Consider the following 26555-nt stretch of genomic DNA (forward strand, 5'->3'; position numbering starts at 1 on the left):
TCCTGAGGGGCCCCTGCCCATCTACTCATCCCAATGTCAGTGTCCATAGAGGGGAAAAGGACACTGAGAAGAAAGAAAATTTAAAGCAAGCCCCGAGCAGGAAAATCCTTGGGACAGCACCTGCAAGCTCCTTTCTGCCATGGCAGTGAACAGGAGAGCCCTGTGGACAGGCTGCTGTGGGAAAGGACGTGTGACAGTGAGAAAGCAGAAGGTCAGCACTGAGGCAGCCCGTGACACGTGTGTGCCCCAGAGTGCACAGGGCTGCCTGGAGGATCCCAGCTCCCCTGCTCCAGAGCCAGGGGAACTCGGGGCAGAGCACAGCTGAGGGGCTGGTGCAGAGAGGGCAGCCAGAGCACAGCCAGCAGCAGCCCCTGGGGTCTCACAGGGCCCAGCACATGGCACACATGGCAGGCACAGAGCCCCTGGGCTCTGCCTGGCACACAGCAGCAGTGTGGCAGCCACTGGGGCCCAGGCACTGCTGAGCCCACAGCCAGTCCCTCCCGAGGCTGGCCCTGCCCTGCCCTGCTCTGGCCAGAGGAAGCAGAGCAGGGGTGGAAAAAAGGAAGTGCTGTGAGCCCCTTTATATAAAAAGAGGTACTGAGAACGAGGGGTTGGGATTTCCAGTTCATTGTAGGGCTGGTGCTCCAAAGCCCTGTTGGGAAGTTGTGGTGAAAAGGCTCCTCTGGTTTCAGCAGGAGGGTCAGGGTGAGAATGCAAAGGGATGGCTGAGTTTCTAGGACATGGCAGTCCTGGATTGCCTCTCCTGGAAATGGCAATGCTTTGCATTGCTCTGGGCATTACAGGAATTGGAATCACTTCAGTATTCACACACTTTTTGATAAATCTCAGACTGCATGGCACTGCTGTCAGAATTTGGTGTGTGGGCAGGGACAAACTTGCTATAGCTGATAGTTGTAAGGAATAGATTGCTCATAAAACATGCTCTCAACTAACTTCATAGGAAAGCACTTGAACTGTAAGAGGAGACACATCGTGGTCAAAGAATCCATGTTTGTTTTTTCCTTTACATTTTCAGTCTGATCATGTCCCAGATGCTAAAATTTGTTGACTAAGAACATGTTTTGGTTTATAAATCATGGATCAACTAACTTGCTTTGAGGCATTGTTTTGTTAGGAAGGTTTTGAAGCTTAAGCCTGCCTCATGGGAATGTGTGACACAGTGAGCAATCTTTGGAGAGTATTTTCTTTTTGATAAGCAAACATAAGGCACAAACAATACTCCTTTTTGCTGTTTTATTCTTTTGTGCCTTAAGTGAAGAATTCTGTGTAGTGCATTTGCCATGAGATGGTCAGGAGATAAAAGCTTTGGAATAAAACTTTAGAATAGAAGATGTGCAGAAATCATCTAGTCCAACTGCCTGAATTTTTGTTCTTTCAATTTAGCTGGTTTTAATGTTGATTTTGTAATAGAAATGCCCATCAGATAACTGGCCTCAGAGTCTTTGGGTACTTTGGCTATTCCTGCCTCAGAACTGCTGTTGATGGGGGTTTAGAGCAGGTCCTGGCTTCTGCTGCAATGCTGAAGAGCAAAGATGCTCAGTGTGAGGGAAATGCACTGCGTGGATTTCCCCAAGAGCTCATAGGAGGATGTCACTCCTGTGTCATGTAAGAGCCCTGCTCACAAGCCAGCATGCCCCCTGTACAAGCACAGCCTGGCAAGGTCAGCCCGTGCCCAGGAAGCTCAGAGTCTGTGTTCTGGTCCCCAGGTGAAGCTGATTGACTACATCCACCGGCAGCGGCAGTGCAAGCTGAGCGTGCCCCTGAGCGACCGCACCGCCGAGCTCAACAGCTACCCCCGCTTCAACGACTGGCTGGACATCGTCAACGTCAGGAAGGAGGTGGTGCAGGTAAGGAGGGGACACAGCCCCCACAGAGCCCTCCTGTCCCTTCAGTACATTCCCAGCTGCCTGTGGGTCTGAGAGCCACGGCAGGACTTAATCACTCACGACCTTTCTGATACTGATAGTACTGTGCTGCACTGTGTTCTGTGTCCAGCATTAGCCAAAACAGGACCATTGGTACAGTCTCACACACACACACACACACACACACGTAGAGCTCAGTTCACTGACAGTTAAACAAGGCAGAAAAGGCTCTTTCTATTCTTTTTCCCATTTTTGCCTCTGCAGGCCAGGTCACAATGTTCTCATTCAGTTTCCTTTGATCGCTAAACAACCACAATTTTTCTTTGACCTCAGCAGGAATCTGCCTGGGTGAAAAATTCCACAAATTTTCATGGAAGTTATTCCAGCTTGGTTCTGATGTAACTAAGTGGTCTCTTAGTTAAACAGTATGGGTTCAGGACGAAGTTGTTCCTTTTATTTCCTACTGTTCATTTTGAACGTGGTGCTGGTGTTGCCTTCCAGCCCAGCGAGGTTTTGGGTGGCACAGGCAAAGGTGCAGCAGTGACAATGAGAGGACAAAAGCAGCCTGTTGCTGTGGCCAAACTGTCAGGCTCCCAGCTAGTGTTGGTTTCTAAGGTTACTGGAATTGCCTGAGTCTAAAAGAATGTCTTTGTAGCTCTTTTATAAATCCTTTGTGATGCCTACAGAAAGGAGGGGGGAAGAGGTGAAGGAAAGGGAGGAGGGAGGTGGACAGTTCAAATCTGCCACATCCTGCTAATTCAGGAAGCAGAGAGGGTTGAGACTGCCCTTCTGTATGTGTGGTCACTAAAAGGGGCGAACAAATTCGGGTTTGGTCTAAGGCAGAAAGAATTTCCCAGATCTGTATTATTTTGATTTGTGCTCTCTTGCTGCCCTGTCCCAAAGCAGTGTCCAAATGAATGAACTCTGTTCCTTCTGGGACAGAACTGTAAGAAGTGTACAAAGCACTGAAATTCCTCTGGGATTCCAAATGTATGGTTATCTTTTAAGGGTTCTGCATCCATTTCATGCAGCTGCAGGCAGCTTCTGTAGCCCTTGTATTAGCTGGACAGCAGAACTGCAACACCCTGTGGGTCATTAAAATAATTTCTGAGTAGGCATGCTGGAACAGGCTGTGAGCTGGGGGAAGTGGAAATAGCTGGGCTAATAAACTAAGTGCTCTGCTCTTGCAGTGTTTTTTTTTTTTGGTCCTGTTATTTCACTGCTCAAAAAATAGCCATGCAGCCACTGTTGCTGTTGGACACTGACATCAGCACAGTGCTGAGCTGTCTGGGATGAGTTACCTTTCAGAAATGTCTCAGGTATCATGGGATCATTCCTGCTGTTGTTTAGATTTCATACAGCACATTGAACTGCATTTCAGCTGAAAGCTTTCAAAATGGAAATCACTGACAGAAGGAGCTTTAATAGGTTAGTTATTACAAAATCTAGAGTGGTGTCCTGCTTCATGCACACTGCCTGTGACAGGATGGGGAGGAGCCTTTGCAGACAGAGTTGAGCAGGTCATGCTGTGAAAATGGGGACCTTGGAGTGGTTCTGGCTCTGTGCTACTGGGAACAGCTTCCCATCTCTCAGATACTGTTAGCTCGCTGTAAAATGGAAATAGGCATGCTGGGTTTCCTTCTTAAGGCTTCCAAAAAATGGTGCAGAGAGGAGGAAAACTGCTCAGGTGTCACAGTGTGGTCACATGGTAGAACAGCCCTCTCTTCTTGTGCCTTTTAGGCTCTGAAACTAGTTGGAGAGGTTGCCAAGTACCTGTGGAGTCTCAGAAGAGCTGCCTCAGAGCCCTGCCCTGGGCACCTCTGAGAGCTGAACAGAACAGCAGGTCTGGCACCGGAGGAGGTGCAGTGGAGGGCTCTCTGTGCCTGCTGCCTGTCAGGGACAAACCAGGAGAAAGGCCTGGGTTGATGGGGTTTTTGCTTTTTTAAATGGTTCTGAGTCCCTTTGCATTTCTAGTGCTACTGGAGGGAGTATTTTCAAGACTGTGCTAATCTGTGACATAACACTGTTGAAAAGCAGCCTAATTGCAGGAGTTCTTTAGCTCGGCGGTGAGAGGAACAATGCTCTGTTTCTCTGTCTCCCCTCCCCTCCCCTCGCTCCCCCCAGTCCTCTCCCAAATAAAGCTGCCATGCAGGGAAGCACAGAAGCTCCCAGGCTCTCCTGTCAGAAATAGAGCAGCAGCTCCAATTTAGAATATCTGCTGACTCTTCTACTCCTGAGTGAAGACTATTTTTGCTCAGTGACTTGCTCTAGACATTGTGAAGCTCGAAAGCTCTGGTGATTATAATTGCTGGGCTCCTTTATTTCTTTGAAAACCTATATTTAAAACGAGAATAATGACTGCCTGTAAAATCCTTTAGTTCTGGAGGAGATTATAGCAATAACAATGCAGTGTTTATGGCGTTGGGCAACAGCTAGAGCTGCTGAGAGCACGGACAGCAGCGAGCCGGTGACGCTGCGCCGGGTGCGAGGGCTGCGCTGCGCCGACCTCGCGGGCCTGCAGGTAGGTGGGCACTGCTGGCATCCTCCTTGGCAATACACAGCTCCTTCCAGAGCGCTAAGGGAACTTGAAACCCCCACCCCAACCTGTGCTATTTCTGTGGCTTTGTTACTGTTCCTCTAATCAGTTGCCAGACAGATTTTTATCGTGGAAAGTGACAGCAGGCTCTGCTTTGGAGCTGGGCTAATGTGGCGCTGTAACTTGCTGTTTAAGTGTTTTTCTAGGGAATGCTGCAGTCATTGTTTTTGCTTAGGAGTTCCAGAATCTGATCAGTTCTAGAGATTGATTAATTCTAGAGACCAATTGTGTGTGTAGTTTAGTGCCAAAAATTATGTATAAATGGTTAAATATGGTGGGATGAAAGTGAGCAAAGAGGTACTCGAACTGAGACTTAGAAAAGACAGGGCAAGGAGCCTTACAGACAGAAGGTGTGTTCATGCTATGTAGTCACCTTGAGTGGGTAAAAGTTGCTCTGAAAATGGTCCTAGAAAAACACATTGATCTGGATTGTCCTGCTTGCCTTGGGAGTTGGAGTCAGGAATTGGGAGGGCAGTGGGAAGGAGGGAGGATGAGAACAGAGTGCTCTCTCCACTCTTGAGCTGATGCAAGAAGTCTCTTGCAGAGCTATTTACTGGGTTCTGAGCTTGGAGTATGTCTGCCAAACAGAAGAGAGTAAAAAAATTCTGTTGGTTTTCTTTCTTCAGCCCAGAAAGCGATTTTCTCTGCCTTTATCACTGTGCTTCCCAGAAACATAACTATTGTATTTGTTCCCTCATGTAACTTGTCACTGTCTTAAAAACTAACTTAAGAACAGAGTCATCTTCTTATCATCTTCTGAAGCATGTCTGAGCCAGCCCTGCTGGCTGTGGAGCAGGGGTGCCAGTCAGTCAAGCTTGGAAAGCTGTTTTTAGAGTGGATAACTGTCCTGCACAGGGAGGGGCACATCCTGCCCCGGGCTCTGGCCATCAGCAGCGCTGTGTCACCAGGGAGACTGGGAGCAGGTGGAACAGGGCTGTGGTTGGGGCTGCTTTGAGGCTGTTCCTTTTGGGAGCAGATTTGAGTCCCAATTGTACCCTTGTGCCCTTTTCTGGGATACCTCCTGCCTGCCTGTGAAGCCCATCCCCAGCCAGCACTGATGCCAAAGAGCTGCAGAGCTGAGCAAGGCAAGGGCAGGAGCAGAGCAAGAAGGGCTCTTGCCTTGAGCAGGAATTGTCTGCCCAGAGCCTTGTGCTGCCCCTGTGAAAGTGCCCCTGCCAGGGGTGAGCCACGGGCCTGGGGCTGCTGCTGTGAGCCCGTGGCAGAGGGTTCTTTTGGCACAGGGTGGCCCAGCTCACAGCAGGTCTGTCACTGGAGGAGCTGTGAGGGGTTTTTGTGAGTGCATCCTTTGCATGGGGGATAGAAGAGGCAGATCTGCCTATGCCTATCAGGTTTCCCCAGCTGTATCCTCTCATCTTTTTCTGTCAGCATATCTGCATGAACAGGCCATGAGGACCGTGGCTGGCTGTTGGGGATTTCCATGGGTCTGGCAGCAGGAGCTCTGGCTGGCCAGCCAGATAGCAGAGATCCTGGATGTGCTAATTGTGTGTATGCAAATTAATTCTGTCCTGCAGGCTTCCTAGAGCTGTAAAATTCCTTCAGTGTTCCAGCTGAAGGCCCTCCCCAGTGTAAACAGCTCCTGGAAGATAGTCTGTACCACTGCCAGGGCTCCCCTTCCCTGCCAAGGGCTCCAGGTGCCCCTTGCAGCTTTGGGCACTGTGAACCCTTCATGGCTTGAGGTCAGCCCGAGGGATCTGCAACTGCTGCACCTGTCTGCCACACAAGAGTTGTGACAGCAGCTCTCCTGTCCCCAAAGAGCCAGCTGGACACAATGCCCTGAGCCTGTCAGCTCCTCTCCAGCCTCTGCTGTGAGGTGGAACCGTGAGGAGGGTGATGTTAGGTGGAACCGTGGCCTGTTTATGCTCACAGCTTAATGCAAGCTGGAAATTTCAATTGAGAGGCTTTCCAGAATGCCCATAAAATCTCCAGGAATTTAATAATACAGCAATTTTTCAGTACCTTCATTGCTGGGCACCAGAAAAACACTGCAAAATAACAACTAGCAGGCACAAGATGTTCTTAACAGCATCTTTACATGCTTTGCTTAGAGCTATCAGTGGGAATTTAAGCACCTTATGTAATGGGCTTTCTCTTCTAGCATCTGCTGCTTCATGGGAGGATGATTGGAGAGGGAATGTATTGATTTAAGAGGAGGCATTTGGGGCCTTGACAACTGTCCAGCTTTACAGGAAGAGCTGTGGCTACTGGGTCGAGGAGCAGGTCAGGCTGATTTTGCAGAGTGCCTGCAGCAGCATTAGCTACGTAGGCTTATCTGCAGGGTGGAATCTTTACCAAAAATAACCCCTCCACTGTGTTAGATACCAGCATTTTTGCCATGTTTCAGGGATTTAAGTTGGTCACTAGACAAGATTAAAGACTGCTGTGAACTCTTCACCCGGACTAATTGAGACTTGGATGGCTCCTTGGATGCACTGGTACTCACTTTTGTCTCTTTAGACTTGTGCACCATGAAGTGCAATCTGTGTCTGATAAGCAGGAGGGCTTCAGGGAGAAGGCCTCTTACCTGTTGTAGGGAGGAATAATTTCCTGCTTTGGACTTTTTAGCATCCCTTCTGCTGAGCAGTGCATGGTTAGGCTTTAGATTTTGCTGGCAGTTATGAGGTGCTGAAGATTGAAAGCAGATTCTATCTTCTCCTGCTTTTTCTCTGTTTTTAAATCTGACCTTATTAGTAGAGTACTGTCTGAATATCTTGCAGCTCTCCCTGTCAAGACAAGGTGTGCCCAAGGAGGTGGTGTTGAGCTTGGTCCTAATGCAAGCCTTTAATCTGCATTTTTAAAGCTGTTTTTAAAAAAAGCCTCAGCACCCACTGAAGAAGCAGGTAAAGAGAGCTGGACCCACATTTCTCACCCTCAGCGGTGAGGAGTTGGAGTAACCCCTGTGCAAGGGCCCAGAGCTGCACTGAGGGGCCAGAGCCCACCTCGTGCCCCTGAGCAGGGGCCCTTCTCCCCCCAGAGCAGCTGAGCCAGGGCAGCAGCAGAGCCTGTTTGAGAGCCACCCTGAACTAGTGACCCTCCTCACTGTCACACTGCCTGGGGGGTGACACACAGCCAAGGCAGAGCAGGCCAATCTTACAGGGATCAGGTTGACCAGTTTTATATTAAGCCATCACATATGTGCAGCACATGAGTGGCTGTTTAAAGAAAGCCTCTTACTTGCCCTCCCTCCCCCTCTCTGAAGGCTTATTTCTTTTGTCGCGTGTCATGGGGGCTGGCAGCAGGTTCAGAAAGTCTGAGCTCTCCCAGCTCAAGGTCATTGGGATTGTTTAAATATAATCTCCTTTTCTGTACTTTCTACTTTCCTACAACTTGCTATTCTGTCTTTCTAAAATTAAACTACTGAGCAGAAGAGGAGCTTGGGCTTTGTGTGTGGGTGCAGTCCCCTCAGGCAGGATCTGTGTAAGAGCTGAGCTGGGGGTGCAGAGCTGGGCCTTGTGGGGACCATCATCAGTCAGCTCTGGGCACAGAGAGACTGTGTCCTCCAAAGGGATGGGCAGTCCTATGTCCTGCATCATGGTGGTGCAGATGTGCAGAAAAATGAATAATACCCAGCATCAGTTGTGATGTCTGTGCTTTTGTTATTCTGCGAAGATTAGTTACAGGGAAAAAGAAAGAAAGTCTACCCAAACTTCATTGAACTCTGGCTCTGCTCTGGTCCTGCTTCATGCTTACTGCTCATTTAAATTCCTGGCCTCCCTTGAGTCAGCTGTGTTTTGTGTTTCATCCAGTCCAGGGCATGTGACAGAAGATACAGGATGTGTTTCTTAGACTTCTGCCCTTTCTTAATTTATTCTTTTTGTTTGCTCCATGCCACAGTTACTAAAATGGGAAACTCTTTGTGTTGCCACCTACAGAGCTCCAAAGGTTGGGGCTGTTGGGCACTGTCACAGCTGAAAGTCCTGTGTCAGCTCTCAAAGCCAGAGTCTGGCTGAAGAAAGATGCAATTGTTAAAGGACATTCAGCACATTCACGTCTGCTTCTGAGTCGGAAGTGGGGTTTAAGGACTAGAGGATTCCAAGCTTTTTGTTTCACCAAGCAGTGACACACACTTTTGAGTTTCCCCTTCAAATAAAGTTCAAAGCCTTTTTTATAGTTTGATTCCAGGAGTCGAAACTTTAGGATAAAGGCCAAATATTGTGAAATTTGTGATCTCATTGTGAGAATAGGCAACAGGGAGGTTTGTTTAGGCAGAACTTTACAGGGAAATTCCTGGGTAACTGGGCTAAGTATCCTGGTTTTGTTTATTAACCACAATTGCTGCAGACTTACACTGGAAACATTTGAATGGGGGAGGAGAGAGACACACAGCTCAGTTCTGTGTCAGGAAATACCAGATCATTTTGTGTTTTCCAGGCTCTTGTATCTTTTGTGTCTGCCTGATCTGAGCCTTATCACTGTGGGGCTTTGGTGTATTAAGATGTAGAAGGAGTTCTGCACAGATATCTCTCCAGGCAGGATATGGGTAAGGCTGGTTCTCTGATGAAGGAAAGACTGCTTGAGGAGGAGGCTGCTATCTTTGTAAAAACATTTCTTTTTTGTTCAAATAAAGAAGTAATTTTCCTCACTGTTTCTGCTGTTCACTTCAGTACTGAAAAGCCAAACATCCTTATCTGACTCTTTTTCAGGTTTTAGACCTGTTTTATTTCGGACCCTATTTTTAATGAGAAAGTTAAGTTTCATTAGTAGCTTTGCAAAAATTTTCCACAAGGGGAGGAGTATTTTGATCCCCTGTAATCCTGAGTGGAATAGCAGAGGATGAGCAGTCCTGGAGGTGCAGAGCACACTCACCCCAGGCAGGGGAGAGAGCAGCTGTGGGCACTGCTGGCCATGCCAGAGAGGGGCACTGCCCACAGGAGTGAGCCATGAGTCAGCCCTGGCAGTGAGACAGTGCCACTGCTCAAAGTACCCAACAGGTGACACTCCTTTTGTACACACAGCAACAAAAAGGGTCTCTCTTGCTTTCCTGCAGAGAATACCAGAGGAGCTGACCCTGGATGCCTTACTAGAAATGAATGAGTCAAAGGTGAAAGAAACGATGAAGAGATGTGGAGCCAGAGATGAGGAGTGCTCCAGGCTCAACGGGGCCCTGAGCTGCCTGCGGAAGGTGACGGAGTCAGGTACACACTGCCTTGTTCTCCTGGGGCACTGGTGTCCCCAGCCCAGCCCCGTCTGCTGCCCTGCAGACGCTGCCTGAGGATGTTCTGTGAGCAGCGTATGGCTCTGGGATGTGCGCTGATCAAACCTATCCAGAGCTGTCAGCTGGGTTTGGTTTGGACATCAAGTCAGATAAATAAATGGAAATAAATGTATGTAGAATCCTCTCCTACTCAGTAGAGTATATCCTTATTAACCCTTTCTGTTCAGAGTTGTGTCTAATGCTCCAGTTCATTCTCCACGGATCAGTACACATCCTTGACTTACTTAAATACATCCAGATTCTTTGTAGGTGATGCCTTTCCCAAATATTGCCAGCTCAGAGAGAAACCTTCCCCTAGCACTTCCACAGGCACTGTACGATCTGTTTGTACAAGAGCCTCTCCCAGCAGACTGGGACTCACATGCACCACATCTTTCTTTGTAGCAGTTATCAATCTGTCACTGAAAGGTGATGTTTCCTGTTGGTATTATGACAGTTCATCCATTTGCAAATGGTAAAGATTAGTTAATGGAAAAAATCAGCAAACAGCTCAGTCTCATGTTTCCTTTTTTCTAATCTTTCTTGTCCCAGGCTGTCAAATATTTCCCATCCACACTATAAACCAGCCGTTGCTCAGGAGTTATGGTGTTCACCTTTTAGAAAGAAATGGCATTTTTAAAAACTCAGATATATGTCTCCCAAAAGCTCAGATCAGGCTCTGTGCTGAGTTTTCGCAGCCTGGGGCCCTGCTGAGGCTCAGGGGAGATCATTGCCAGGTGAAACGGGCACCCAGAGCCGTGCCCGGAGCCCCGAGCAGCCCGGGCGCGGTGCCCGCAGTGCCCTCGCTGCCGGCCGGCACTAACGCTGCTCCCTTGGACAGGAGGGGAGCCGAGGGACGATGTGCCGCTGGCCCTCCCCGAGCGCCGGGACAGCTCCTGCTCGCAGCCGGACCCCGCCTGCTCCCCGTGCGCCCCGGCCAAGGGCAGCCAGCCGCGCTCCGTGCCCGCCGCCCCGCCCTGCGAGCCCTGTCCCTCGGCAGAGGCCCTGCTGGAGCCGCTGGCGCTGCCCGCGGCCGGGGGCAGGCCCCGGACCCCGCACAGCATCACCGTCACCCCCCCGGCCACGCCGCAGCCCAAGCGCCGGCACCGCCTGAAGCCGCCGCGGACGCCGCCGCCCCCTGCCGCAAGGTGTTCCAGCTGCTGCCCAACTTCCCCACCCTCACCAGGAGCAAGTCCCACGAGTCTCAGCTGGGCAACAGGATAGACGAAGTTCCTCCAATAAAGTAAGTTTCCTCCCAGAATGGAGCTGGGGCTCTCCCCGGCAAAGGCTGCCCTAGGTAGGCAGGAAAATACTGGCAATGCAGCAACCTCAGGAGCCTGTGCAAAGCCAGAGGTGTCAGTAAACCTGACAGCACATGCTGCAGGCAGCAGTTCCTGCTCTAGCAAAGTGTGTACCTGTCACAGGAGTATCGGTGCCTAAAAATATATATCTTTTCTTCTTTCTAGGTTCGGTAAGAGATTCTCACAGGGGTGTCTGCCGTGCCTTGCTGAGAGAGAAGAACCTGTGCTTGTCAGCTCCCTGTTGGCCATCCCTGGGCAGCCTCTGGAGGTTCTCCACTGGCCCTCCTATCCCAGAGCTTCTCTTAATTGAGCAGGAGCTTGGCCTGCCACAGAACCACAGGGTTTTCCTTGGTTGCACCTGGTATTTTCTAGGATGACACAAGCAAGGCAAAGGAATACTGATGTTTCAAGGGTTAAAGCCAGGGGGTGCTTATCTATGACCATATGTGCCAGACAGCTGGCACAGATGCCTCTTGGTGCAGGAATTTCACATCAAGCCATTTAGTGGCTTTGGATATGCATTGCCCAGTGTCTCTGCAGTGAAGTTAAGACACTTGTGTGCAGCTTTCTGAGGAAGCTGCAGCAGGTATTGGAATGTGGGGTGTTCCCTGTGTGCTGAGGAGTCTGTTCATGTGGGTGATGGCTGGCAGGAGCAGGACTGGGTTTCTCCAGGGCCACTGGGAGTTCTGGCCATCCTGAGGTGTGTCCCAGACACCACCTGTAACCTTGGAAGCTAATGGAGAGAGATTGGAGCAGCTTGGAAAGTGTCCAAAAGTATCTGGGTATTAAAAGCATGTATGAAAGTCCAAGAACTGCACATATAGCTAATGCCATTTAAAACAAAAATCTGAGGAATTACTTTCAGAAATAGAAAGATTGTAAAATGAAAGTGCCAGCAGAAATCTAAGCATTTCTCTGGGGAGAGTGAGATAATTACTGTGATAAATGAAAAAGGCATTAGAATAAACTCAAACAGAAATGAAGGATTTTGGTGCTCCTCTTCATATAGACCTGTTGGCTGGGGAGAAGTGTCTGCTGTGGGCTCTGGTGAGTCCTGGACAATCCCAGACTGGTTGATATTCATTCAGTGAGGATTTAACCATCTGACCCGATGTTCACAGCCTTCTTTACTGCTGTGCTGGGATTGTTTGGATGGCCACACTAGGCCAGCAGCATTTCTAGGAACAGCAGCTAGCCATTCCAGCCTTTTCCAAGAGGCTGAGGATCACAGATGCCTCAGGAGCTCCCTGGACTAATGATAAAAAAGACTGTGGTGCCATCTATGGTCAAGTGAGGAGACTGGCTCTGAGCCAGCCCTGCTGCTGTACTGACACTTGCACATTGGGGTTTGCCTCAGATGTGCAATATTTCTGTAGATTTCGTTCAAGAAATGATGCCAGAATTCTGAGTATTGGAGAGTTTTCAGGAAATTATGTGCTCTAACCACTGGCATGCTGGTTTGGCATTTGGAAGTCTAGATCTTACTTTCTGCACTTAGCAGAAAGTTAGGTGAGCTCACATGTATGTTTTCATTCTTCTGGGTCATGCTGGCCCTGTCTAGAAAATTGAGATAATTTTCAGTGAAATAGAATATTCTGAAATCTACTGACACTGCAGGAAAACTGGGTGATGGCATTTGTGGTAAACCAGTTGGGAGTAAAGTCTGACTTTCCACTTTAAGAATGGCTTAGACCTGATGAGATGGACTTCTGTAATCCTTAAATGTAAAACATCATGATTTATCCAATCATATGGAAACAAATACAAGAGCAACTTCACAGGGGGCAAATCAGTCTGAGCTATGTTCCTGTGACTCCTCATGGCTGGAGGTGCTGACCTGGGGCAGTGACTGCTCAGTTTCTGTGCAGGGTGGTGAGCACATGTCAGCAATGCTTCCCTAAACCTTCCTCTTGTCCTCCATCAGAGCTCTCCCAGGGATCCCCCCAGACGGTACGAAGAGACTTTGGCCTGGCTGTGACTCACAGGTGAGCAGCCCAGGCAGGGCTGTGGTGGCACAGGACCCTGAGATGGGTTTGGAGTCGGGTCTCGTGTCTCACTGCCAAGTTCAGCTACCTACAGATGTTCGTTTTCCCTCAGGCATCAGCTAACGTCAGTTTTCCCTCTCTTGTCTCTGGCAGGTTCTCTACAAAGTCCTGGTTATCTCAGATTTGCCAAGTGTGCCAGAAGAACATGATGTTCGGGGTGAAGTGTAAGTACTGCAGGTGAGCACACGGGGATGGTCTCCTTCAGAACAGCCTGGAACTGGACTCACCACAGCCTGCAGTAACTCCTCTCTCTTGATGTGATGCACTTTTGGCAGTGGCATCATTTTTTCAGTCCTTCTGACCTGGCAAAGGGATACTCCTGGCACAACTCACACTTGAAGGTGGCAGCCTGACACGTGAATGAACCAAATTTGTTTCCTTGCCACAGGCTTCCTACCTCATCCTGGGCAAATCTTGTAGTGGGAGCTAGATCCCTAAATAACAGCCAGGATATTAATTTTTGTTTCTCTCTCAGGCTTGTTAGTCCAGAGGACTGAGATTTTACTACTTCATGGTTGCTGGCTGAGAGTCAGTGAAAGTAACTCTATTAAAAATAAATCAGATGCTAAGATATGTTTGTGGTTTCATTAGCTTGAATAATAGAATTCTCCATACGAATGCCTGGTGCTCTGGGGCTGAGCATTCCAGAACTCCTTCTGAGATTAGCATAAGAATTACAAATTAAGGGTAGGCTTCTTCTTTTTGGGAAAGAACAAGTTGCTATTTAACATGTAATGGTTATCTTTCAGATTAAAATGTCACAACAAATGTACTAAAGAGGCACCTGCTTGTAGAATATCCTTCCTTCCCAGTGAGTAATTTTCTACAAATTCTAGGCACTTCAATGTAATTGATGGTATGGAAAGAATAAAAAGTCTCATTAAAGCTGTTTCTCTCCCTTCTCCAAACTGTTTTTCAGTAACAAAAATAAGAAGAACAGAGTCTGTCCCATCTGATATCAATAATCCAGTAGACAGACCCACAGAACCCCAGTTTGGAACTCTCCCCAAAGCACTAACTAAAAAGGTATGAGGTGGCTGAGGCATGTCCAGAGTCCCTGGGGAGCTGCAGTAGGGAGAGGTTGGATCTCACTGGTTGGAGAGCTTTCACTTTGCAAGACTTGGATATGAGACATTTTGTCCCTGTAAAACGGGGGTTGTGCAGAGCTCCAGGTGCTTATTCAGCACAGCAATGCCACGATTAAGCCTGGGAACAAGTTCCCTCTGTTTGTTGTGCAGCAGACACAGGGGAACTCCTCCTTTCTCTTTATTGTTCTCTCACGAGTGTCTTTCCCTGCTTTGCAGGAGCATCCACCAGCAATAAACCACCTGGACTCCAGCAGCAATCCTTCTTCTACAACCTCATCCACTCCCTCTTCTCCAGCACCTTTCCAGTCTTCCAACCCTCCCAGTGCGACGCCGCCGCCCAACGCGTCCCCCATGGGCCAGAGGGATGGGCGGTTCAACTTCCCAGGTAAACTGCTCCCTGCCAGCAGGCTCTGCAAGAGGCTGACCAGGAATTCACAGGGACTTGTGGGTGTCTGAATACATGGTCGTGCCTTAAACAAGGTGTAAAACTGTATCTTATTATCTGATAGAATGAAAATGTATTCCTTACAAATTCTTAAAGGGTATCAGCAAGATATCTTTGCAGGAAACAGACTATTGAGGAATGTTTCTCCTTTTCCTTTTTGGAGAAGGACTGAAGAAAAAAGCTATTTTTCCCCTCCTTTCCCCTTTGTGCTGTACAATGCATGCTGCCTGCAAAGTGTGCTCACCAGGGGCTTTCAGTCAGGAGGGAGGTGCTTGCTGGAGCAGGCTGTAAAAGTGAGAACTGGAATGAATTACCTTACCAAACCTTTCCAAAATATAACCCACAATCAACACCAACTTTTAAACCACTGTCAGGCATAACTGGTAGAGAGAAGTTTACCCTTCATGCTCTATGGACTGAGAGCCCCAGTGTGCAGCTTTAACCAGAGCTGAGAGGGGCAAGTATCTCTGACAAGGGCAAAGATCTAAACAGTGAGAATAAATGGAATTCCTTTGACTTGAAGTCACATGGTGCTCAGTAGCTACTACATCTGGCCTTCAACACTGCTGAATTTTGCATCAGCTTCTGACCTGTGAATTCAAGTTGCTGTTTGAGCCTGCTAAAAAGGACCAGAGGCAGTTCAGTGTAAGGATTCCACTGCAGCTACTTTGCATTGGGACAAACTGCTCAGATTCACTGAAAAAATAAAAAAGGCAGATGGTTCATGAGCTTCAGCTTCTGTGGGGGCACCTCTGCGAAGCTGAGACACGAGAGCACATCACATCACACCTGATGTGGGCCTGCCTTGCACATTCCTGGGCTCTCCCTTTGCCCACCAGGCTGTTTGAAAGAGGTGGCACAGCTTGTGTGTGATACCTGTCATCTGTCAGGGCCCTCCCAAAATGCATGTGCTGAAATTCCCCCCAGCAGGCTGATAATCCACTAATCTGTTCCCAGCAGTGACCTGGGACTAATTCATTGTATGCACATGAGGCACTCTCTGATGATCCATCCTCTAACTTGTTTGTGTTGTTTTGTTTTTTTTTTTTCTCCTTTTTTTTTTTTTTGCTGTTCGTTTTTTACAAAACCCCAATTAATTAAAAAGCTGCCTACTACCTTCAGCATAGACAACAGTTTGTCTTCCCAGGTGAGTTGATTGTTTTAATTCTACTAACCAACTTCTACTGCCAAAACATAACTTGTTTGTAAACCTCTGCATGCTGCCCAAGGACAATCATTCTGCTTTCAAAAACCTGTCTAAAACAATCCAGACTTTCTCTTACCTCAGTGTGTACTCAGGCCTCTCTCCCCCTAATCTGAGGTGTGATTTATGTATTGAGATGGAACTTTGAATATTTAGCTGTAGAACATTTGTTTCCTGCTATGGGATTCTATTCACATCCATGTTCCTCCTTTCTAAAGACTCACTTTTATGGCTCTGTGCCTGGCCAAAAGGATTTTACAGATATGTGGGGTAAATGGAAGAGGACTGGGCTCAGCCAACCTGCAGGCAGGTTGATCATAGGAGAGATGAGCATAGTTTTAAATCAGTAAAAGAATAAAATCACTTTGTCTGTGGTCGAGTTTATAATTCCTAAACAAGAAGCAAATATTTGCTATTGCAGTGTTAAAACTTGCAGTCTATAGGAGATTTAAGTGTAGAAGATGAATCATAACTGTTTCTACTTTCCCAGAAATTCCCAGTCCTGCACAAACAGCACAGCTTCCAGAAACTGCTGCAGACACTAAGTAAGTAGAGTTTTAAATCTTTTCATTTGCACAGCATTTACCTGGTAATCCTCAAGTCAGCCCAGAAGTGCTGTGTTATGGCCAAAACCAGATTTAACACCCGAGAATTCCCAGGGTAACTTTAGTCAGTGAGGGTGATGCTGGTATTGCCAGTTTTATAAAGCTGAATATGACACTTAACTCTAAATGGCACACTAAGGAGTCCAAGCCTTTAATATCTAGTCCTGGTTGTGTGAAGGGTCAGATGAAACAAAGTTGGAGTTCTGTACCTTGAAGGGCACAGCACACTGAGCTGCAAACAAACAGCTCTTTCAGGATCCCAATTGCAGGGCATGGAAAAGCTTCCAGCCTGCATTGCCAGCTGCTCCACTGCAGGTGTTTCAGGGGTAGGAATGGGAGCATCTATTCCTGGAACACAGTGTAATAATATCAGAGCCATGCCACTGCCAAATCAATTCCTGCCACTTAATTATCAAGAACCACTTCCAATCTTTGTCCCTCATTTGCCAAAGTGAGCTTAGAGTCCTTCTCTTTTACATGGAGCAGGAATTGTATTTTTCTCTGCTTCTGTAACTGTCGGGATCTGTTCTGTATTGGCTTCTTCTGCTCCCTAATGGCAGCAGAGGCCCCCATTCCCCAGTGATGCCCAACTGTTCTCACTGTTTCTGTTGCAGCGCTGCCCAGCAGCCGGGCACGGGCGGAGGCGCACGGGAAGCACAGGTGGGTTTGTGGTTTGCCCCGGAGGTCTCTGGAGCAGCCTGTGCTGCTGGGCTGCTCTGCCACCCCAAGGGACTGCGAGCACACCTTTCCCTTCCCTTGCTGGGGACAGGTGGAGGAAGCAGAGGCGGGTAAGTCGGAGCCCGAGGACGACGAGGATGAGGTGGAAGATTTGCCCAACCGGCGGCCGCACCTGCAGGGGATGATCTACCGCAAACCCAGCCAGACCAGCGTGTACCTGCAGGAGTGGGACATCCCCTTCGAGCAGATCCAGCTGGGGGACCCCATCGGCCAGGGCCGCTGGGGCAAGGTCTACAAGGGCAAGTGGCACGGGGAGGTGGCCATCAGGCTGCTGGAGATCGACGGCAACAACCAGGATCACCTCAAGCTCTTCAAGAAGGAGGTGATGAACTACAGGCAGACCCGGCATGAGAACGTGGTGCTGTTCATGGGAGCCTGCATGAACCCCCCTCACCTAGCAATCATTACCAGGTAAGGAGAGAGATCTTTCTATTGGTTCTACTGGATATGTATTGTAGAGCTAGCTAATGTTCTCTTATATAAACATTTCCTGTAGCTTCTGCAAAGGAAGGACGCTGCACTCCTTTGTGAGGGACCCCAAGATCTCCCTGGACATCAACAAAACCAGGCAGATAGCACAGGAGATCATTAAGGTAAGAGCTTGTTATGCCAAGAGAGCCATTGGGTAGGGCCTCAGCCAGAGCTCAGAGCTATACACAGGACTGGGAGCTGCTCCCTCAGCCTCTCCCCACACCTTCCTGCACAAATCCCACAGGGGCCCTGCCCCCAGTTACAACTAATCCCTGACACTGGAGTTAGGAAGGGGGAATGTGTTAGAAAGCAGGGTATGCTTGGAAATAATAAAACCCCAAAAACATTTCCATCTCTGCTGTGTTTCCCAGGGCATGGGGTATCTCCACGCAAAGGGGATTGTACATAAGGATCTGAAATCCAAAAATGTCTTCTATGACAATGGGAAAGTTGTGATCACCGACTTTGGATTATTTGGAATTTCGGGTGTGGTTCAGGAAGGAAGGTAAGCGGAGGTTTCAGCGCTTGGTTCCAGCTCTGGAATGACAAATGGTCACATAGGGAAACATTTCCTGCAGTGCACAAGAAGCATCCATTGGTTTAGTACACACTCAGTTTGCGTTGAGCATGTTTGCTTTGTTTTCCTTTTTAGCGGAGTTCTTCCTACAGTTGCAGTAGCACAGCTAGAGAGTTTGGATTAAGACTCAGAGTACAGAACAAACAAGACCTTAAGGCCAGGAAGGAGCTGTGAGTGTCAGGCTGACACGTGCCTATTTGTTAGCATGGCAAGAAAATTAGAAACAAAACATCACCAAAAACATTGGAGTAAATAAAGCCAAAGCATCAGGTGCAGCACAGATATGGCCTCCACACCAGTGTTTTAGTCCTGCTTCTTTCTTTTGGACTCAGGAGGGAGAATGAGCTGAAGCTGCCTCATGACTGGTTGTGCTACCTGGCCCCTGAGATTGTCCGTGAGATGGCCCCAGGGAAAGATGAAGACAAGCTGCCTTTCTCCAAAGCTGCAGATATCTATGCCTTTGGGTAAGAAAGGAACACCCAGGAGTACCACGAGAGCTTGCTAAGTGAGACTGGCTCCTGGCCTAAGCCTTCCAGTCAGCGCTCCCCTTCTCTCAGAGTCAGGATTCCAGCTGGGACACATTTTCCTCACCTATTCCAAAAGTCATGGGTGGACGGGGTTTGCTGCACAGCCTTAGGCGCCTCCCAGAGCTCAGCTGAAGCAGCTGGAACAGTGCCAGCATTGGGTACTTTGTCTGTCAGGAGCAGCAGAGGCCTGACCCGTGTGTTGGCGTTGCAGGACCGTGTGGTACGAGCTGCAGGCACGGGAGTGGCCCTTCAGGACCCAGCCTGCAGAGGCTCTCATCTGGCAGATCGGCAGCGGAGAGGGAGTGAGACAAGTCCTTGCCACTGTCAGCCTGGGCAAAGAGGTCAATGTAAGTACCTCAGCTGCAGGAGCCCCTCATACAGCTGCTCGTCAGGCACAGAGGGGGCTGCTTCCAGAGAGTTATTATACTCAGAACTCGAAAGAGAAAGGGCAGGAAAGAGAACAGATGAGAATGGGATAGGTTTAGCCTGTGCCTGTAACTGTGGTGCAGAAGTGAACATCCCCAGCACGGGACACTCTTGGGCTCTGACAGTGTCCAGGCCCCCTGTGAGCAGTGTCTGCCTGGGCTCACACACATCCCAGTGCTCTGACAGTTTTCTGGTCTGCACAGTTGACCCATGAACTGAGATAATGAGTGAGCCACCACTGTCCTCTGCAGGAAATCCTCTCGGCCTGCTGGGCCTTTGACCTCAGCGAGAGGCCCAGCTTCACTGTCCTCATGGAAATGCTTGAAAAACTGCCAAAACTGAACCGCCGGCTCTCCCACCCAGGGCACTTCTGGAAGTCTGCTGAGTGAGTACCTGCTGCTGGTCACAACACTGATGCCATGCAATTTGCTAACCGTGATTTCTGAGCTTTATTTGCTTTCCTGGGGCTGTCAGATCTGGCAGGGTGGGAGCGCTGCTCCTCTGCTTCCTGGGAAATGATGTGACTAAGCCATGAGCCTCAGACAGTTTGTTTCCTACTTCACCATATTCACCTCCCTCCAGCAGCTGACTGAACCCCTGTTTGTGTCAGAGAATATCCACAAGAGCATTGGGAAGGGCCCACACTGACCCCAGAGTAGTCAGAACTTCCCCAGTGATGGTAATGGCAGTGCTGCCTGAGGAGGGGAAGGACCCAGGAACTGTTTGCCTCTGAAGTGGTTCAGACTGCGTGGGTTTGAGGCCACAGACTGTGCCCAGTGCCCATTCACCAGGCCTTGGCTCAGTGTTTCTTTTCATCTCCTCAACTGCTCATATTTACTTTCTCTTTGTTCTGATGTTTAACCCACCCCTTCCCTTCCTATAATCCTTCACCCTCTTTCTGCAACACGTGATCAGAACCACCCAAACTCTTGACACAGGAACGGTCGTGGCAGTTTGGTCTCTGCTGGGTGTGGGGGCTTTGGAGTTTTGGTTGAAAATTCTGCCACTTCTCCTGTGCAATTTCCCCCCCATTTGTACTGGATCCCTGACACACCAGTGATGTCCAACAACTTTAAACTGCAGAAGGCTTCCCCCAGACTCTGGCCTCACCCTCACACAAAGAACATGCACTGAGCAGTGGAGCTCCCCCCACCTCACCCAGATCCTTTCACACACTGCACTAACCCCTGCTGCAGCCTGGGCGAAGCTGTACAGTGTGTAGTTCTCAAGGGCTTGCTTTAAATAACTGAAAACTAACTCTCATGGTGTCTTTTTCCCTTCCCTCCCATATTTCTTTGTAGGTTGTAGCTACTGGTGCAATAACGGGCTCCACCTTGCATGCTTCCATGTGTCGTATCCTAACCGGCAACTTGGACAATCACCTTCCATTAAAAAAGCAAAAACAAACCACGAAATTAACCCACGGACATAATCAACACTTTATCCGAGTTCTCCTGTCTGCCTTTGGCTTGGTGTGGGCTGTAGCTTCAATAACCACTCCTGTCTGCGAGACCCTCCTGGCTAACACCGGGCTCCTGTGCCACGGCAGCTGAGACTCCTCTGGGCAGGGCACGGGGCCGCTCGGCCCGAGCAGGTGCACACAGGGCAGGGTGCCTGTCCTGCCTGCAGCTCAGGGCTGTCCCCAAACTGCTGCACCCCTGCGTGTCCGCGAGGCCCCGAGCCCCTCTGGGGCTGTGTCCCTCTGTGCCTGCAGGTGACAGGGACATCGTCACAGCCCTTGCGCTGCAAACCAGCAGGAGCTGAGGCCAGGCCGGTTCTCCCTCAGGCACAGAGCCAGCACTGCAGCCAGAGTCAGTTCTTGAGTGGAAGGAAGGATGGTCCTTGCTCTGCTTGGAGCAGCTGAGGGTCCTGTGCCCACTGAGAACCAGGCTGGGGCAGTGTCTGGGGCAGGTCCATGTGGGTCAGCTGGGATCAGCTACAAAGCTGTGTGAAGGAGGAGGAAAGCAAGAGCAGCCTTCAGCTCCTCCCCTTGCAGATCCAGGCCTCAGAATGTTAACAGTTTGCTTCTGTTTACATCGCTGGGCAGCAGAAGGACTCGATGTAGGGCCTTGGCAGGGTCACAGCTACCACAGCAAACATGTGCCTTCTAGAAAAGGTCTTTCTTCATTGATTTGGAGGGGAGAGGACAGGGACAGAGGAGAGCACACACCAAGGGGGTTTCTGCTGCCTGAGGACAAGCTCCCACATCATTCCCTGAGCCTCCTCAGGAAAGCTCTGAGCTGAAAGTGCTTCTGGCTCTGCCAGCAGTGTGAGAGCAAGGGGAGAGACCCCTTTATATGTTTGTAGGGCCTGGGGAGGAGCAAATGGATTTGGGTTTGTTCTGTTGGGGTTTCTTAGCCTGTTCATGTACCTTGTCAAAATTCCCCTTTCTCTTACAAAGAAAATTCTGACAGTTTTTCCTTCCCTTCTACTTCAAGAGAAGCAAGTGCCCACTGAAAACCAGTGTCAGGCTTCTACCCATGGCAGAGACCTGGGAAAACTTCCTGCTCCTCCCCCCTGGGCAAATCAGATTGTGCAGTTTCTTCCCAGTGATAATGTTTGCATGAATAACTTCATGTGTTTGCTGCTGAGTTACTTGAGCATCTCTTGGGTGAACTGAAGTGATGCAAGAGCAGAACCAAACTCACTGCAGCTCCTGTGATAGGGCAGTAGCTTTGTAAGATGAATCATCAGTAACTGTGTCCCCCTCCCTTCTCCTCTCCCTCCCCACTCTCTGCAGCATTAACAGTAGCAAAGTTGTCCTGCGTTTTGAAAGATTTGGCTTGGGAATCCTGGAGCCGAGTAATCCAAAGCTGTAGGCCGGTGTCATTGTGACCATGCTGGCTGCCTGCTCCCACACAGCACCAGAAACCCTCCCTGGCTGCTCCACGCCGAGGCTGAAGGACCATCAGCTCAGCCCTGTGTCCTGCCTGAGCACCAGCAGCTATTTAACAATGTTTACATGATACTTTTGTGTGAACTATATTTTTTTAAACATAATAAACAGTGAATCAAGTTGAAAACAGCCATTCTCAAATAGCACTGAGGAGCTGAGCTGTTCCTGTTCCCTCCTTGTGTCCGTGGTCAGCAGGAGCCACTCTCTGCCCTCAGAGCGGGGTCCCAGCAGTGGAACAGCGACGTCGCTCCTGCAGGTGTTGCCTTCCAGAGTCAGCTCCCTCCTGAAGGCAGAGCCCAGCCTGCTGCACTGGCATTGCCCAGACCACCCATTGTTCCAGCAGGGCTGCTCCAGCTCTGGCTCACCCTGAATTGGGCTACAGCAGAACAGAGCTGCTGCAGGTGGAGTGTCTGGCCGTGGGGGCTGGCTCTCAGTGACTCAAGTGCTCTTCTCCACAGAACTCACACTAAAACCTGCTCCTTCTCATACAATCCCAGAGTAATTAAGAATTGCTGGCCTTAAAAAATAAACTCATGAGTTGTTACAGCTCTGCACAGGGACCAAATTCTTCTTTTGGTTCAGACACAAGTTTGAGTGCAGGAAAAGGCAAGAGAAACAGGACAAGGGAAAAGCTGTCCATAAATAATGCATTAACTAAGGCCTTGATGCACAGAGCTGCAGCGTCCCTGCACACACACACAGAGGGTTGCCACTGCCTACAGTTGGCCACGTTTGAGCTTGCAAATTCTCTGTTTGAGAAACATAGGACCAAAGCAGTTGCTTTGAGGAAAAAAACCTTTAAGAATAACAAATCTTGTAACCAAGAAGGCAATATCTGGGCCTGGAGGTTCTGCCTGACCCCAACCCCTGACCTCAGACTTGTTTCAGAGGTTAGTTTTAAAACCAAAACCCACCTCCTCCTCCTCGAGTGCACAGTGTGGAGGTTATGGAGGCGACATGCGTCATCCCCCTTGGAAATCAGCTGCAGGCCCCATTACCAGAGGCTCCCCTTTCCCATCCCTGAGGCTCAGGGGGAGCTCCCAGATCTCTGAGCAGCCAAAGCACCAGCCCTCAGTTTGGCTGCCTTGTGTGAGGAACTAAGTGGCACAAAACCTGAGTTCTGTTGAGCAGAGAGCCTCAGTCCTGTGTGCAAGTCCACTGTAGCCTCTTACAAGTGTTGACAAAGACTTTTTAAATGTGTCTCAGATCAAAAAGAGAAATGGGTTTAGCATGGCCAGGCACTGCAGCGCTGTCCTGAACCCTGTCCCTCTCGGGCTCTGCTGTTCTCGCTAATGGCGTGTCAGCAGCCTGAAGCAGAAGTTGTTTTCCCCCCAGTGCTGCTTAATTAAGAGCAGCATAACACAAACCCAAAGCAGGGAAGAAAGGTGCTGCCCCTGGGCTGGAGCCCTGCCTTAGGGAGGGAAGGGCAGGAGCTGCTGCTGGGTGCAGACTGGCCCTTAGCTCAGTCGGTGTCGAGGGCAGCAGCAGCCTCAGGGTGTCCTGTTTTGGGTGCATAAAGCAGGCCCTGAGAGCTGGGACACCCAGAGTGTTCTGTGTGGGATCAGTGGCCTGGCTGTGCACGGGCCCTGGCTCCTTGCAGCCCCAGAATGAGCCTTGGTCCCTCCTGTGCAGGGCAGGCCCTGTCTGTGGAGCCCTTTGTGTCCTGCCCTGCCCTGGGTCAGGGTGTTGGACTCTGTGGCATGTGCCGAGTCCTGGCACAGGGGGTTGTTCATAGCCTGCCCTTAACAGGGGGATTGGGATCCAGCCTGACCTGGGTGCTGTGTGGGACACCCATAAATTGCCCTGAACACGAAGCTCATCCTCTGCCCCAGCACAGCCAGAGGAGAGGCTGACAGTGTCTGTGGGGGGGTTTTGTTTTGGCCAGCCTCAGTGAGTGGTTTAGTTTTGGCCAGCCTCAGTGAGTGATTTAGTTTTGGTCAGCCTCTGTGGGTGGTTTAGTTTTGGTCAGCCAGGGGCACCTGGCCGAGCCCAGCCGGGCTCTGGGCACAGAGCTTGGGGCCACAGAGCTGCCCCAGCCCCGCACACCAAGCTGTCCCTGGGTTGTGTTTGTGTCACACGTCCTGCCCCGTGGAGCTGTCAATGTGACAATGCTGTGCAATGCTGCTACAGGAGCCACATGTCAGTAGTGAATGTAAATGGTCGTTACATGGTGAACGTGGACACGTTTTCTTTTCAAATGTGATGTAAACTTTGTACAGTACAAATTTTTTTTTTATATTTTCTATGAACTGAGTGTCTTCCAGAATTGCTATTAAATTAATTACAAACTGTTAGAATTAACAACAGTTTCTGTATTAGTTTATGCAACCAGAAAAAAAAAAGGAAAAGAAAAAGAAAAAAAAAGAGTGCATTCTATGCTACTGGAATTCTGGATATGTAGGAATCTTTTCAGTGAATAAATCTTTGGTCTGGATAAAGCAAGTGTTACTGAGTCCTGGTTTGACCTCTCCCTCCCACTGACTGTAGCTGAACCATACCAGGAGCAGAGTCCCACGGAGACCCCCCCAGCACAGCAGCTCCTCCACCCCCTCTGCTGCCTGCCCATTCCCTGAGGGACACCAGGTGATCTCCCCCTGCAACTACCAAAGCTTTCCCTCCCAGATATGATGAGTCACATTATTAAATGGGTAACACAACCACCACGGAGTTTTCTTGAAGCACTGAACTGTTTAAGAAGCTGCTTCCCTCCCAAGAGCAGCACTTGAGGCCATTCTGGGCCCCCCAGCACCTTCTCTGTCCTTTGCTCAAGGTCCTGCCACCACCTGCAGTGGGGCAGAGCTCTGCCAGACAGACCGGGCTCTCCCCACTGGAGGGCAATTACCGGGTGTTAATTAATCCCAGGAAAGTTCTGCTGCTGCCAGCAGCTCTGTGCTGGGAATAACGGCGGCTTTGTGCCGTCCTGCCAGGAATGGGCCAGGGCATCATAAAAGCACAGTTTTACATCTCATCCATCTTATCTACATCTCACATGCAAGCAATAAAAAGCTTAAGATAAGTTGAGCTTTGTTGTCTTTTATAAAGAATAAGAAATAATAAATTTAATTCTCAATTATATTTTAAGGGCAGAGATGTTTCATTTAACAAACCAAAGCACGCAAACTCCAGTCCCCCAGCACAAAGGCTCTGCCCTGGCTGTGACTGGAGCAGTTTGATGTTTCCCTGCTCAGAGTTGTACCCCAGAACTGCCCCAGGAGGCACCAGCATCGGGGTCCCTCTGCCCTGGGAGAGCCACAGCAAACAGGAACAGGAGCAGCCAGCACACACCCCCCAACAGAGACAAGCCCAGCACAAAGGGAGCATTTCCAGCCCCTGCCAGCTGCACTGCAACACCCGATGGCATCCAAAACCCCCACACCCAACAGGAACATTTCGCCAGCCCAGCTGGGTGCTCAACAGCAAAATATCCCAGAGCAGCCACAGAAACGGGGGTTCACTCAAAGGAGACACCAAATAACAACTCACAAAGCACAGCTCAGGCTACAAATGAACTGACTGCAGCAGGATCTGGCAAAGCTGGACACACCACGTCTGGCCTCAGCCTCAGAGGTCAGCCTGCTCCTCCCAGCCGAGGCAGCAGCTCCAGCCCTGGCTCCCAGCAGGGTTACTGGGCAGACAGAACCCCTCTGCACATGGACAATGTAACACAGCATTACCAAAACACCAAGGAGAAGAAAAAGCCTTTCACCTACCTGCTCTCACTGTCTCCAGGGCCCAGAGCTCCACAGCCTTGCACATCACCCCAACACAAGCAGCATCTGCCAGACCCTGCCCCACAGACCTTTGCTGGCTCTTGTGATCCTCAGGTGTCCCTAACCTCAGGTGTCCCTAACGAGCCTCAGGTGTCCCTAACGAGCCTTAACCATCCCTCATCCCCCAGCCCCTGCCTGTCCCTATCAGCCTCCAGCTTTCCTGCATTTCCCTGATGCAGGGCCCAACCTTCTCTCACTTCCCTGCACTCATGGACTCTGTCCACACGTTCCCTTCCTTTTCCTTCAGTCAATAGTGTTATGAAAATCAGGGTCCAAGTATATCCCAATGTCAGACTGCTCCCCAAAGCCCAGGAATGCACCCTGTGCACTCAGGGGTGGAGGGCAGCCAGCAGTGCTCTGTGCTGCCAGCCAGGACTCTCCCAGCTGCCCCAGTTCAGCCCAGCTCCTGGGGTTTTACCAGCACCCAAAACCAGGTACAGAACGAGGCTAAGAGCAAGGTCTGTCTGCACCTCAGTGCCCTGGGCACACGGCCTGCTCTGGATGCTGCATTCACTTAAAGCCATATAAATTTGGCTTAAATGTCAATGAAACAAGACACTAATTGCTTCAGAAAGTGTTAATCTAACTCCCAGTCCAGTCCCAGCCCAGCGAGGTGCACAACCACCTCAGTAACCCAGCCCAGTTCCAGGGGCTGAGGGCTGTCCTGAAGCATGCATGAAACACACTGTTCACACATAGCACTGCTGACTTTAGAGTCTCAACTCTGCCTTCATCAATTCCAGCTCCTGGAGATGAGGGATGGCAGCA

The 26555-nt window shown here is 49.7% G+C and overlaps 1 protein-coding gene across 1 annotated transcript in view; it reads left to right on the top strand.

Annotated features, from left to right (window-relative positions):
* KSR1 (kinase suppressor of ras 1) overlaps nt 1–24443 on the top strand; it is a 48033-nt gene extending 23590 nt beyond the window's left edge. The window contains 20 exon segments of the mRNA XM_030962841.1: nt 1728–1868; nt 9488–9635; nt 10536–10832; nt 10835–10937; nt 11161–11165; nt 12920–12980; nt 13134–13217; nt 13790–13851; nt 13960–14066; nt 14345–14513; nt 15679–15720; nt 16268–16322; nt 16997–17042; nt 17152–17531; nt 17617–17713; nt 17963–18096; nt 18501–18632; nt 18907–19042; nt 19373–19506; nt 21862–24443. Of these exon segments, the coding sequence (XP_030818701.1) occupies nt 1728–1868; nt 9488–9635; nt 10536–10832; nt 10835–10937; nt 11161–11165; nt 12920–12980; nt 13134–13217; nt 13790–13851; nt 13960–14066; nt 14345–14513; nt 15679–15720; nt 16268–16322; nt 16997–17042; nt 17152–17531; nt 17617–17713; nt 17963–18096; nt 18501–18632; nt 18907–19042; nt 19373–19506; nt 21862–21940 (2412 nt within the window). The 3' untranslated portion in view covers nt 21941–24443.
* The last annotated feature ends 2112 nt before the right edge of the window (nt 24444–26555 follow it).

Source organism: Camarhynchus parvulus, chromosome 19 (genome assembly GCF_901933205.1).
Source record: "Camarhynchus parvulus chromosome 19, STF_HiC, whole genome shotgun sequence".
Taxonomy (NCBI): domain Eukaryota; kingdom Metazoa; phylum Chordata; class Aves; order Passeriformes; family Thraupidae; genus Camarhynchus; species Camarhynchus parvulus.